Source organism: Quercus robur, chromosome 8 (genome assembly GCF_932294415.1).
Source record: "Quercus robur chromosome 8, dhQueRobu3.1, whole genome shotgun sequence".
NCBI lineage: Eukaryota > Viridiplantae > Streptophyta > Magnoliopsida > Fagales > Fagaceae > Quercus > Quercus robur.
The window spans coordinates 6922699-6936638 of NC_065541.1; the positions used below are offsets into that span (position 1 = coordinate 6922699).

The 13940-nt window shown below is 34.4% G+C and overlaps 1 protein-coding gene and 1 pseudogene across 1 annotated transcript; one reads left to right on the forward strand and one right to left on the reverse strand.

Moving 5' to 3' along the window:
- The first annotated feature begins 721 nt into the window (after positions 1–721).
- Positions 722–2522, forward strand: LOC126695764 (putative pentatricopeptide repeat-containing protein At3g15200; annotated as a pseudogene).
- Positions 2523–4458: 1936 nt separating this feature from the next.
- Positions 4459–5514, reverse strand: LOC126695765 (serine/threonine-protein kinase ZRK1-like). The gene has a single exon (XM_050392582.1). It carries the CDS (start codon positions 5512–5514, stop codon positions 4459–4461), a length of 1056 nt encoding a protein of 351 aa, XP_050248539.1.
- Between the last annotated feature and the right edge of the window lie 8426 nt (positions 5515–13940).

Consider the following 13940-nt stretch of genomic DNA (forward strand, 5'->3'; position numbering starts at 1 on the left):
CACCAATGCCCTTATTCTTGTGAAATTATGAATATTTTTTTCCTTGAAAATCATTCCTAATAGTTAGAGGTTATTGACCTATGTTGCTTCTTGTCATACATGTATGGGGAATAAATTATCTGCTAAAGTAATTGTCAAGGGCAAAAATGATTTAATAGATATATAGACTATACTAACTACATGATAGTTGTTAGTATGGTCATCTTGCAACCATGCGCATGAAACGGACGCATGGGTTGCAAAATTTTCATATACATTCTATGTGAATCATATGTCAACTCAATTCCACATTATGTGCATGAGACGGACGCAAGAGATACATTCTTAGGTGACTCATTTTTACTCTTTTTCCTCCTTTTATTTTAGATGAATTGAATCATAAATTCAGGTTTTATAATGCCTAATTTAACTTATCTTACATTTCTACATGAACTGTCTTTAGGCTTTTTAGGGCTCATGTCAGGGGAGGCGGTGCATGGGCATTTTTCCCTTGAAAGATGTTATGCAAAGCAGTCCACTCTTCAAGCGTAGAAGAACATTTTCCCAACTACTGAGAATATATTTTACCAAGATGACATCCAACACATTCTCAAAAAAAAAAAAAAAAAAAAATCCAACAGATATTCAAATTCAATTTCCAAACCCAAGTACCCAACCCAGAAACCATCCTTCTCACCTTCCCATTTCACACAAGCCCCTTCATTTCCTTGGCTTGATTCACATGGCTCAAATAACCCAAAAGCTGAAACTTTTTTCCAAAATAATCAAATGTAATTTCCTGGGCATAACCAACACAACTCGGTTTGTGCATTCAATTGCAAATTCTGACAATTCCATCGAGTTTCAACACCAACCGACCATTTTTGTTCAAAACCTCCTCAAGTTTAGAAGGGACAAACTGGTGGAGATAATTGAGCAAGCTCTCGATCTCTATGCGAGCTTACGCTGACTGAGGACTTGGTCCTGAATGTGCTTCAACGACATTGTTCAGATTGGAGATAAGCTTGTGTATTTTTTTCAACTGGGTTTGTAGAAAGGGAGGAGAAGGAAGTGGGCATTTACTTGGGTGTAGTCTTTACAAGGAGACTCTTCTCATCCTTCAGAAATCACAACGTTTCAAGGAGGAGCTCCAAGTGCTCGATGAAATGTCAAAGAGAAAGGTACTTGTCAATGAAGGGACGCATGGTGTTTTGCTTAGTAGATTTGCGGCTGCTCATAAAGTGGAGGAAACAATTGGTGTATTCAATAGGGGAAAAGAGTTTGGACTGGAGAGTGACTTGGTTGCGTTTGAAAAGTCTTTAATGTCATTATATCGGTATAAGCATGTGGAAGCTCTTGAAACTTTGTTTCACTCGAACTGAAATGAGTTTTGGTTGCAATAGCAAGACGTGGAATATCATTCTCAATGGTTGGTGCGTATTGGGGAATGTATGAGGCAAAAAGGTTATGGAATGAAGTTATTGTATCTAAATGTGAGCCAGATATGTTTACACGTGAGACATTTATAAAAGCCTTGACAAAGAAAGGAAAATTAGGCACATCAATTAAGTTGTTTTGATCCATGTGGAAGAATGATTTTTACCCATATGTGGTGATCTGCAATTGCATCATTGATGCACTTTTTTTCAAGTAGAGGATTCCAGAAGCTTTGCAAGTTTTTAAGGAAATGAAGAGAAGCAAGGTTATCCCAGCTCCCAAATGCAGCAACTTACAACTCATTAATTAAGAACTTTTGCAAGATTCGGAAGATGGAAAAGGTTTACGAACTTTCGGATGAAATGGAATAGAAGAAAGGAAGATGTTTGCCAAATGCTATAACTCACGACTACTTGCCTAAGTCCTTGAAGAATCCAGAGGAAGTACCTGATCTCTTGGAGAGGATATAGAGAAATGGGAGTAGGATGACTGCTGACCCTTACAACTTGATCTTGAAGTTGTATATGGATTGGGATAATCAGGGAAGAGTAAGATATACATAGGAGGTGATGGAGAGAAATGGGTTAGGACAAGGCCGACGATCTTATAGCATTATGATACACAGGTTTTATGGCAAGGGAAGAACACAAGGTGCTTTGCTCTTTTACAATGCTATGACATTAAAGGGCATGGTGCCAGAACCAAGGACCAAAATATCGGTATATGACATGAACATTAACCATGCGTTTGGGAAGCGCTTTTTGCGCTTCCCAGCGGCACGTTTTTTGTTTAAGTGGGTTCCGTGCACTGTTCACAGAACCCACAAATCTCTTTTTTCAGCAAAATAAACATTAAAAATAGGTCTTACGATACTATTCACACATTTAAAAACTATTTTGTTATAGCGTTTTTAGTTTTCAGCAATAAGCAGTATCCAAACAAACCCTAAGTGTGCGTTTGGGTGTAAATGAAAAATTAAAGTTATTTCATTATTCAGCTTATTTTTGCTACTATTCATGGGTTCTACTGCACTTTTTGGCACTATTCATGGGTCCTATTATACTATTTCAACTAATTTTGACCTTTATTTATCATATTTTCAACAATAATTTTTCAATTTTAGCAAAATAAGCGATATCCAAACACACTCTAAGTTGAAGGAGAGCAGGCAAAAAAGAGGAAACAATGTTAAGGAATAAGGATGGATGATTGTTTATGACTAGCATTTATGGGTCTCATCTAGGGATATTTGCAAATTGGCACAGTAAAGAAAAAAAATATAGTAAGTTAGGACGGGTATGAAATGTATTTGGAAACTAGCATCTCGAGTTTTAGAAACTTGAGTTCCATATTTAATTTGAGTTTTAGAAACTCACTTCCCACTTGTTGATTTGGACAAATTTTTGCCACATAGATCTCGAGTCTTTTATACTCAATTTCAATATACGTTGCGCACGGAACTAAATACCCAAAAAAGAAGAAAACCCAGAGAAGAAAGAAGAAAGAAGGAAACCCAGCAGAAAGAAAGAAAGAAGAAGAAGATCCATAGCGAAGAAGATCCATAGCAAAGAAGAAGACCCACGGCACACACAAACCCAGTCTCCATCAAGCACATCCCGATCGTCGATCTATGGTGCAGTTCACGATCTCCATGGGTGCAGTCTGAAGTCTGAAGTCGGTCAAGTTTGCTTTGTTTTGAATCATCAAAAACTATTTGAACTCTTAAAATATCGCCAACTGTAACTATTAACCTTAGTTGCCACTAAAGTTTCTCCATTTTAGGTGAGCTTTTCACTTTAACTTGCTTTGTACTACAATCCTTATGATCAAAATCCAGTTGCCCTTTTATGGTTTTTTTAAGCTTTCTAGGTGGCAAATGAAGTAGGGGTTGGATTTTTTTTTTTTTTTTTTTGTACCATGTGTTTGATTAAAGTTCCCAGAGAATCAGTTTGGTTCCCTAGAAAGGAAAAAGATGTATGAATCTAAGTCACATAACTGAACAAGGATTAGTGAAGTTGGTTTTCCTTATTTTGCTTCCTTTGTGCTGGTTTCTTGGTGATCAAACTGAAATTATGTCTTGCTAGCCTTTTTAGTGCTAAAATTAAGACACTTGCTGCAAACGATTTGCAGATGATGGCTTTTGCACTGGAACTCAAGTCTTAGAGACTTGAGTTCCACTTGGAATTTTTTTTACCACATCAGCAAGTTAGAAGTCTAGAACTCGAGTTTTTAAAACTCAATTTGCTATTGAACTCGAGTTTTAAAAACTCGAGATGCTAGTTTTCCACTTTCTTTCCCAACTTGTCAAATAACAAAATTCTTCTAATAATAAAATTAAATGGAAAAAAAATTCATCTCATCCTTTCCTCCATTTGACAAAAGAGGTAATGCTTCCTCTGACTTTGAACTTCACGTGATTTGGTAAATACTTTCATAAGAAAGGAAAAAATTTAATTCCTTAAACATTTTAGACATGCTAGAGTTAGGCATCTGATGAATATCTTTGGTGAAGCATTCTGAAGTGGTTAATACTTGAGAAATAACATAGAGAAGATTATTACATAGAGCTTAATTGTCAATTGATCATGAATTTGCAATTGGAAGTAAATTTTCTCCCCAGACTTCTTGCTAATTTTTGTCTTTTGTCTTTTTTTTTTTTTTTTTGATAGGATGCTAATTTTTGTCTAATATATGTTTATCAGGATTCTAACTGTTGTTGAAAATATGATCACAGTATGGAGTAAGTATTGAATATAAGCGCTATATGGAGAAAGTGCCCGATGATTTCCATGTAGAACCGTATACATGTCATTGTCTCATTAAGATTTTGAAAATGTAAAAGGGTGTAAATGGTTGAAATTTAGATCAATATCATGGCATGGATTCAACTTGAATATCTCAGTATCAAGCTTCATTGTATTCGGATCTAAGTATTAATTGTATTGATCTGGACCCTTACCAACAACCTGTTTTCCTTATTGCTTCTCCAAAAATAACATCAAAAGTAATAAGATAAAGTTATATAGATAAAGCTATACATGATTATAGGACAAGCCTCTCAATCCGCATGAGTTCTTTGGTAACATCCACCATAGTTGGTCTTATCTCCGATTCTCTTTTTCTACATGTGAAGGCAAGGTCTACCACTGCTTGCAATTGCTGCTCTATAGTACTAGCTCTCCCTTCCCCTGCCAAGATTATAGGATCCACAATGCAGCGACCTTGAGCACCATTTTGCATACATACTACTAATCCAACACACTCTTTTTTTGGTTTGGAGAAGTCCACACGTTCTCCATTATTCAATTGGGTAAAATCATTTAAATTTTGACCAGTTACAAGTTCTAAAAGAAGTGCGCCAAAGCTATAAACATCAACTTTCTCTGTTACCTTACCTGTAGCAAAGTATTCTGGGGACATGAACCCTACACACCAAGACAAGATATCAACTTGAACGTGAGTTTCACCTTTGGGGACTGATATAGAAAGTTCAAAGTTGGATAACTTGGCAACATCATGTTGATCTAAGAAGATATTCCACATATCTATATCCCTGTGGATGATGGGTGTAGAGAATGCAGTATGGAGATATGAAATTGCATGAGCAATCTCCCTTGCAATCTTTAACCTGCTTATCCATGTTAATGACTGATGTTGTTGACTGCCACGAGTGCCCTGAATTCGATTGGCAAGGCTACCATTTGCAGCAAATTCGTGTACTAAAATGGGAGGTCGAGTCTCGAGGCAGCACCCTATAAGCTTTAGTACATTGTTGTGAGCGCTTATCTTTGCAGAAATCACTAGATCATTGATGATGTAGTTGGACAATCCCCGGCCTTCTATAATGTGTACACTGCCTTCAAATTTCCTAATGGAAACAAGTAGACCGTTGAGAGAACCCTTGTTCCATTTCCAGTACAACTCATCTTGGACTATAGCAAGACGAGCATCATAGTTGTTGGTTGCCTGCTTGAGCTCTTCATCGGAGAAGCTACGAATGGGGATGGATTTGCCATAACAAAAGGCAATCAGCTTTTCCAGTAGCATGCTTCCATTCTCAAAAAATGCTTTTTCTTTTTCCTTTCTATCATTACTCATTCTAAAGAAATATTCTTTTTTACCAACTTTGCACAGCTTGAACCTTTTATCCTTATAATTTCTCCTACAACGTCCCCACCAATCTTACCTGAAAATTTCGTCCATAGGTGGAGTTTTTAATATTAGCCTTCTTGTGACTTTTGGAGTTTTTAGAAGACCGCTGCTGAGGGACAATGGCCTACACAACACTTCACATGACGTGTCATACCGCAAACCCCAAAGGGTCCAAAGCATGAGAAAGACACCTCAAAGTACCTGTAATTTTTTTTTTTTTTTTGATAATCCGATCCACATAATCATATCTAATATCAACATCAAGAATTATCATAATAATTCCATTGAATATACTCTCAAAGTAAGTCAAAGCTCTAAGCAATAATTATAAGGACCAATGGCCACAAAAGAATAGAGGTCTGAATAAATAATTACATAACAACAGCTTGTCCCATTAGTGAGAATAAAGTCACAACCGCTATAATACACAAAAGAATGAGTCAAGCCTACTCTAAGATGTACAACATCTAGTATCTCCATTACAAAAATTCAGCCTCCTTCAGTAGTTAGTCTAACTACTATTAGCCACAAAAAAACTGTCTTAAAAGATTGTTGCCTACTTTGAAAAGATTATAAAATAATGGGATGAGACAGAGTCCAGTAAGTAGCATATTTAATGGGGGTGGGGGAAATGCAAGTTTCATCTTCAATAATAATAATATGACAAGAATGATTTAATAATGAAACACAAAGTTTCTCAAAGTAAGTACCTTAAAGCTATATATTATAATTTGTAAGCACCAACAATATAATTTCCAAAGCCATAATATCTAACATAAGATAAATTATCATAAATCTACCACATTACCACATAGACCGGTTAGGGGATCCACCCATTCACAACTAACATGATATTGTCCTCTTTGGTATGCAGACTCTTAGCCCCATGAAGCAGCCTGACCCATACCCTTAAGGTTTTTCTCTCCTCCCATGGGCAGCAGAGAGAGTGCGTCAAATAGGACCTCTCTTGCATGTGGTCTTTTGGCCCCATGGGCAGCAGCCTCACCTACACACAATCAAGGAATTTCTTCCCCCCATGGACAGCAGGGAAGAACGCGTCATCCAAAGTGAAAAGGCATTGACCTAGATTTGATTCCATTGTCACAAAGACTACGGAAACCAAATCGGGTGATCACCGGGAAATCACACATGGCATGGTGTTAAAACCACATAAACTCACAGGTTACATTACTTTGAAACACATAGTTCATATCCAGGTAGTTTCAGAAAAACCTTAAATAACATAACTTCAACAAAGTTTATAAGGTTTTCAACTTCATTCTTGTCAAAAGATTTCTAACAATTTCCCACATAATAAGACAAAATAAGCATCTTTAAATTTTCTAATATACCATAACATCCAAGATTTCCTTATTAAAGATTAAATAAAAGATGCTCATTTTTCCATATCAACAATTCATGCATTTCCCCAATGCAATACCAAATATGATGCATTTTCATATATAATGATATATAATAGGGTCATAACACAATACTTTTAAGAAAACATATATCCATATATAATTTTTCAAAATGTGTTTGACCCAAAAACAACATTTATAAAACATGGTTATTTTCCAAAAATCCCATTAAAAAGCTACTTACCTTGCAACCGCAAAATCCTAATTCTCTAAGCTCCAAGGAGATTAGCTAGAACCTAAACAATATCAAGTAAACCTATCAGAATAAATATAGAGCTTGAAATTGCATCTAGCCACAATTTAGTAATTGCCAAATAATCACTTAATTAGGCAAGCCTAGTACTTAACCTCATTAATAACAATATATTCCACTTCCATAGTTTCTCAACAATTTGATTCACAAGGCATAAACTCCAATTTATAAAGTTAACTCATTTAATATCATCTCCAACATTATAACTAGTTTCCATAAAATTTACACTACATCATTAAGAGACCCATAAAAGCAAAATCAATATATCCTCCAAGACAAGAAATTTAGAACTTCAACTAACTCCAAATAAACCCAATGGCAATGGAAAAATTAAATTTACCAATCATCACATGTTATAACTTAAACCCCTAAATTTTCCACCATAAATAAAGCTTAGGTAGTCATCATTTGCACAAACCATATACCCACTCATCAAATAATTCCACCAACACAAAACTCATGCATACAAAAACATAAATATCACTTCCAATGCTCATAAATCACATGCGTATCATTATTAAAGCTTAGATAAACAATAACCTCAAGCAAAAGTGTAAAACCCACCAAAAAGATAAGAAATTTTTACCTCAAAAAAAAGATGTGAAGGTGTTTATGGGTTCCCAAAAATTTTCTGGTGATCTTGCGAAAAAATGATGGTGGAAATGGTGATAAGGAGGTGCCGGCAGGAGAGCGTGAAGGAGCAAAGAGAGCGTTCAACTAAAAATGAAAAAGAAGAAAAAGAAAGAAAAGAGAAGTGAGGGAGTGAGTCGGCCAAAGGAATGAAAAGATGAGTGATTGTGTGGTGGGTAGTGGGGTTAGGTTGGGCTTGGCACGTGAGAACCCAAAACAAATATCTGATCATGACTTTTTTTTTTGGCGAAAATGCACTTTTAGTCCCTACATTTTGGGCCTATTTATAATTTGGTCCCTAAATTGATTTAGCTTCTAGGTCAGTCCCTGATCTTCAAAAGTCGTTTTTAAAATAATCCCTACTGTTAACCCAATAACAGAAAATGCTGAGGTGGCAAATAGAAGTGCCAGGTGGCATATTAGATCTGACGTGGCTAATAAAATAACATTAATAAATACCACATCAGCATCCATGTCAGCATTTTAATTAATAAAAAAATAAAAATAATTTTAAAAATATTAAACTGAAAAAATTCAAAATCCAAAACAAAAAAAGAAAAAACTTTTTCAGAAGAACATTGTTCTTCTTCTTCCCCAGGACATGAACTTCATATGTTTCATGTTCTTCCCCAAATCAAACCCAATAAATCCAAGAAATCAAACCCATAAACATCCAGTAAATCAAACCCATGGCTTATAATTTCTCTTCTCACACATAACTTCTCTTCTCTTCGACCCTCACTCTCTCTCTCTAGCTCTCATGCACTCTGACTCTTCTTTCTCTCTCTTCCGTTCTATTTCCCTTCTCTCACTCCCGTGACTTGCGATTGGTCTTGGTGATTTCGTGGTTGTGCTTTGGCAATTCGTGGGTCTGATTTTGTGGTTGTGCTCCGGCGGGTCGTTGGTCTGATTTCGTGGGTTTTTGTTGGCTATGATATGGGTTTGAACTTTGTGGTGGTCAGATTCATGGGTGAGGACGTGCTCGATGGTGTCGCTGTTGGTTTGGCCACGAGTCATGGGTGACTGTGCTTCGATGGTTCCGATCGATTCGTGGGTCCGACTAGTTCATGGTTCGTGGGTTTTTTTTTTTTTGCCATGGATCGTGGCTGATTTGGCCGTGGGTTGTGGCTGATTTGGTTGATTTGGTTCATGGGTTTTTTTTGGCTATGGGTTGTGGTTCATGGGTTTTTTTTTGGTTTGGCTGTGGTTGGTGGTTGCAGATTGAGAAGTGGTGGAAGAGGAAGGTTGTTGGGTTGTGGCTGTTGTGGTTTGTGGTTGTGGCTGGTGGGGTAACGGTGGAGGTGATTCCGTTGAAGCAAGATGATCCAAACAAAACGCCAACACCGATGGAGCTTCGGTTAATCACGGATCCAAACGAAACCCAGATTTAAACTGAAAAAGCTATGGAGATTCAGGCATGGGTCTTTGTTGAATTTTTTGGGTTTTTTTTTTTTTTTTTTTTTGTGTTTGTTTCCCAAGAAAATTTCTAGGTTTGGGTTTGTTGGAGATTAGTTTGTTTGTTTGTTTGTTTTTTTTTTTTTTTTTTTTTTTTTTTTTGAGTTTATGGGTTTGATTTGCTGTAGAATTTGGTGTTGATTGTGTTAGAATTTGTTGAGTTTGATTGTGTTAGTTATGTTAAGGAAGAACATGTTCTTATGTTCTTCCAAAAAAACAATGAAAAGCAATTAAAAAAAAATACAAATTTAATTATTTAATTTAATGAGATTTAAGGTTTTGTTTTTTTATTTTATTTTATTTTTAAATTTTCTGACATGAATTTTTTATTATTAAAATGCTGATGTGTTATTTTTTAAAAGCCAAATAAATTTTTTTATTATTATTTTATTAGTCACATCAGATCTAACATGCCACCTGACACTTCTGTTTGCCACCTCAGCATTTTTTGTCACTGAGTTGACGGTAGGGACTATTTTAAAAATGATTTTTGAAAATCAGGGACTGACCTAAAAGCTAAATCAATTTAGGGACCAAATTGTAAATAGGCCCAAATGTAGGGACCAAAAGTGCATTTTCGCCTTTATTTTTTTTTTAATTTTTTTTTTTTTGCTGCTGATTGGGACGTTACATGACGAATGCATGGGATCAACTCGGCAACTCCTGTGTGATGCTTGCCAACTTATAATTGAGTCTCAAGTTGCACTAATGAACTAGAAAAATTGACGTAAACTACGGAATGTATAACACATGAAAACTTCCTAGTGCTTATGATGAATCAATCCTTACTACTTGCACTTTCATAAATATAACAGAAATATAAGAAACCAACTATGCTTTGAATTTCTTTTATCATTGCACACTTTCAATGTTGCACTAGAATCAAATTACACATCAAACAACTATATACGTTATAATGGTCATATAGGCATTTAGCATGGTTTAGTTAGTTAATGGTTAATTCACACGATGCATTTGGATAACAAGATTTGGGCGGCTTGTGGAGTTGGAGTTGAGTGATTAAATTCAAATACCTTGTTTGGATTGTTTTAAAAGATTCAGGAGTTGGATTTAACCAAATCAACCAAGGAATCTACCTATCTAAATATATATATATATATATATATATCTCTAAAAGTTGAAGCGTAGGATTTATTGTTGCTATACTCCAATTGAGCCACATTAGCAACCATGCCATCATTTTCGTTTCAACCCTACATATATATATATATATATATATATATACAGAATAATGCTAGGGATAAAAACTATTTTACAAAAAATTTTACAAACTTCTAATGTGATGAGAGATTATTGATAAATGAAAAAGTGATATCAATGGTAGGCACAGATGAAAATCAATAAAAGGTTGGCTACATCAATATTTTGTAAAAATGTTGTAAAATAGTTTGTATCTGTAGCATTACTCATTTATATATACAAGGTTGTCAAAATCGGGATCTTACGTAGGATCGTTGAAGGTAGGTGAGATCGTAAATCGTAGGATCGAATTGTGAATCGTAAGATCCTAGATATTTTCAAATTTAAAGCAAAAATACATTGATAATGACTTTGTATGTTGAATAATCACGTAAATTATAAATTCATCCATAAAAAAACTAAGATTTGCATCATATGATATAATTTGCATGTCATATATCGCTAAGTCTATACTAACGAAACAAATATATTTAAGTTTTAACCCAATGTATCTAAAAAGTTGAATAAATGTTTAATTAGCAACCAAATACCAAATATCAAAACATATGGAAAATATTTTCCAAGTTCTAAGTTCCAAGTTTGAAATCCAAAATAAGTTAGCAAATGAAAACTAGCTAAGTACAATATGAAATCCAAAAGCAAAATGAATATTAAGGTGAAGTGAACATTTAATTATTCTCATTCTAAGGTTCTTATAACCACCGTCCTAAATTCCTAATAATCATCATCCATTTCATCATCTATGTAGACATTATATATTTGTATATTAGAGCTGCAAAAAACATCAAGATACAATTTTACACTCAACTATGCAAGTTATACCACTTAGCAACAATTAAAGTGCATGCTCAAAAAAATCAATCAAGCAATATACAAATACAACTATACAAGCATAACTGATAAAATTATATATATATATATATATATAATATTTTAGTAATATTAAAACACACATTAGTATATTGATCAAACAAATTTAACAACATTATAGCTTAAAAGGCAGCAAAGCCAACATCAAATTCTTCATTAAGATATGAAGAAGCATTCCTTCATTTTGATTACAAGTGAACTAGAAATTAAAAAACATTTGCTTAGGTTAACATAATTTTATAAAAATAAAATAAAAAGTTATACCATCACAACATGAAAAATTAAAACCCTTAAAATTTCATCAAAACAAAAATTTTATCCCATAAAAAAAAAAAAAAAAAAAAAAAAAAAAAAAAAAAACAAAAATTTATGTTTTTGGTAGGATCGGTAGGATCCCATACGATCCTACACGATCCTACATACGATCTTACCATTTTTACGATACTAGTGCAATTCTAAATGTTTTGGTGAGGTGGGATTGTAAAATCGTATAATCCTCGATCTAAATCGCGATTTTGACAACCATGTATATATATATATATATATATGCAATAAATTTGGATACTTAATCATTGTGCTACATCATCCACTTATTTTCTTCATCTTCTTTTCCCTTTTAAACTTTTCTTCTCCCATCTATTTATTTATATTATATACTATATATGATAGAAGAAGTCTTTTCCTTCAATTAAGGCGGTGTCACCATGTAAGAAAAATGCCCATCTAAAATTTTGCCATGTTTAAGTTAAAAAACAATAAATTACATTGTTTGGTAACGCTACAACATCGTTTAAAAGTTTCTCACTATAAATAACAAAAAAATAACCGGTTAAAATTAGATGTACACCAAGATAGAAATAGAGAAAGGCGATGAAATAGAGAGAGGCGATGAGGACACAAAGAAAGAAGCAGAGAAAGAGAGAGGTGATGAAATCAAAAACCTAGGCAGAACGGTAAACAGAGAAGGTACGGAGTGGGGATTGGGGAGAGAGAAAAATCTGCCACCATCAGAAAGACAAGCCGTGTACCCATAATCGGTAAAATTATTGTTTTTGTTATTGTTTTTTCCCTTTTCGTTTTCAAATCTGGGAATTGAATATAATTTAGGTTTGAATTTCTAGGTTGGATTGGTTTAGATTTAGATTTTTTAATAATTTACTCATACGCTGCACATAACCTATCCCCCCTCTCATCTGTCTTTCTTCTTATTGCCACTCTCTAATATGCAAACCCAAATCGTGAGATATAGTTCGTAAGAGGAACATAAATCTATGTACCATTAACTCCGTCGATCAGGCCATTTACCTGCCACTGGTAAAGTTTTCCCCCTTTCTTAGATCTGGGTATGAAATATGACTTAATATTACTAAAAGCTGAAGCATGACATTTATTGCTGTTGAGCTCCTGATACGCCACCTCATTCGCCATATAATTATTGGTTATTATTTACTCTTTTTTTTTTTTTACAAATATATATATATATATATATATTCATCTTTGTTGGTTTTAACATCTATATATATTTCTTTTTTATTTCCAATTTTCTTATAATTTTTTTTGCATTCACTTATTTTTTAAATATTTATACTTTTTTCAACTTTTCTTCTTCACTTACCTTTTCATGTCCCCACTACCCTCTACTTTAATATTGCTATTCATCTTTTCCTTCATCTTCCTTGATTTGTCTCTTCTTATTCCTTTCCTCTTACTATAAATTTGTCACTCTTTTCCATTTTTTGCATAGTTTTCTCTCACAAAACTCTCTCTCTCTCTCTCTCAATGTTTTGGTGGATTTTTATTTTTTTTATTGCATCTCTGCTTTAGGTTGATAATTTTTTTTGTGTTTTTAAGAACTCTAATTTAAGTTGATATGATTTAGTTTTGTGTTTTAAGTTATTATTATTATTATTTTCTCTTTGATTGTTAAATTTTTTCCGATTACATTATGTAAGGTTGAATTTAATCAACCATCTTGTGCCAAATTTGCTTGTATTTCAACATTTAGTAACCCTGTATTTAGGTGGGTTTGTTGTAAGGGTGGTGGGTTTGTTGTAAGGATAGTGAATGAGATAGAATGTTAAAATGCTCAAGAGTGTACAAGAAAACAGAGAGTCGCAGCTTCAAGCTGCCAGAAGCAGCACGCGTGCCAAGCATGCCAGAAGTTGAAGTGTCATGCTAGCTGGAGCACTACAGGACAAAATAAGACAACTGGCCATTCTGTTATCGCGTGGCTGGATCTCGCGACTTAGTCAAGCCGCAAGCCACCCCTGTTTTGAAAAACCTGACTCTTCACATTCCATTCTCACCTCAGTATAAATACCCCTTATACCCACATAAAAAAGAGAGCTTCCAGAGAGAATTTTGAGAGAGAAACCCTAGAGAAAAACAGGATTGATTCATCTACAATCTTTACATAAGAGTCTCTTCAAATTCCTTAACTCTCTTCCTTTCCATTGTTAAACTCTTAAGAGGTCTTTTACCAAAACCTTTTCTCACCATATCCATTACTGTGAGAGGGCTGT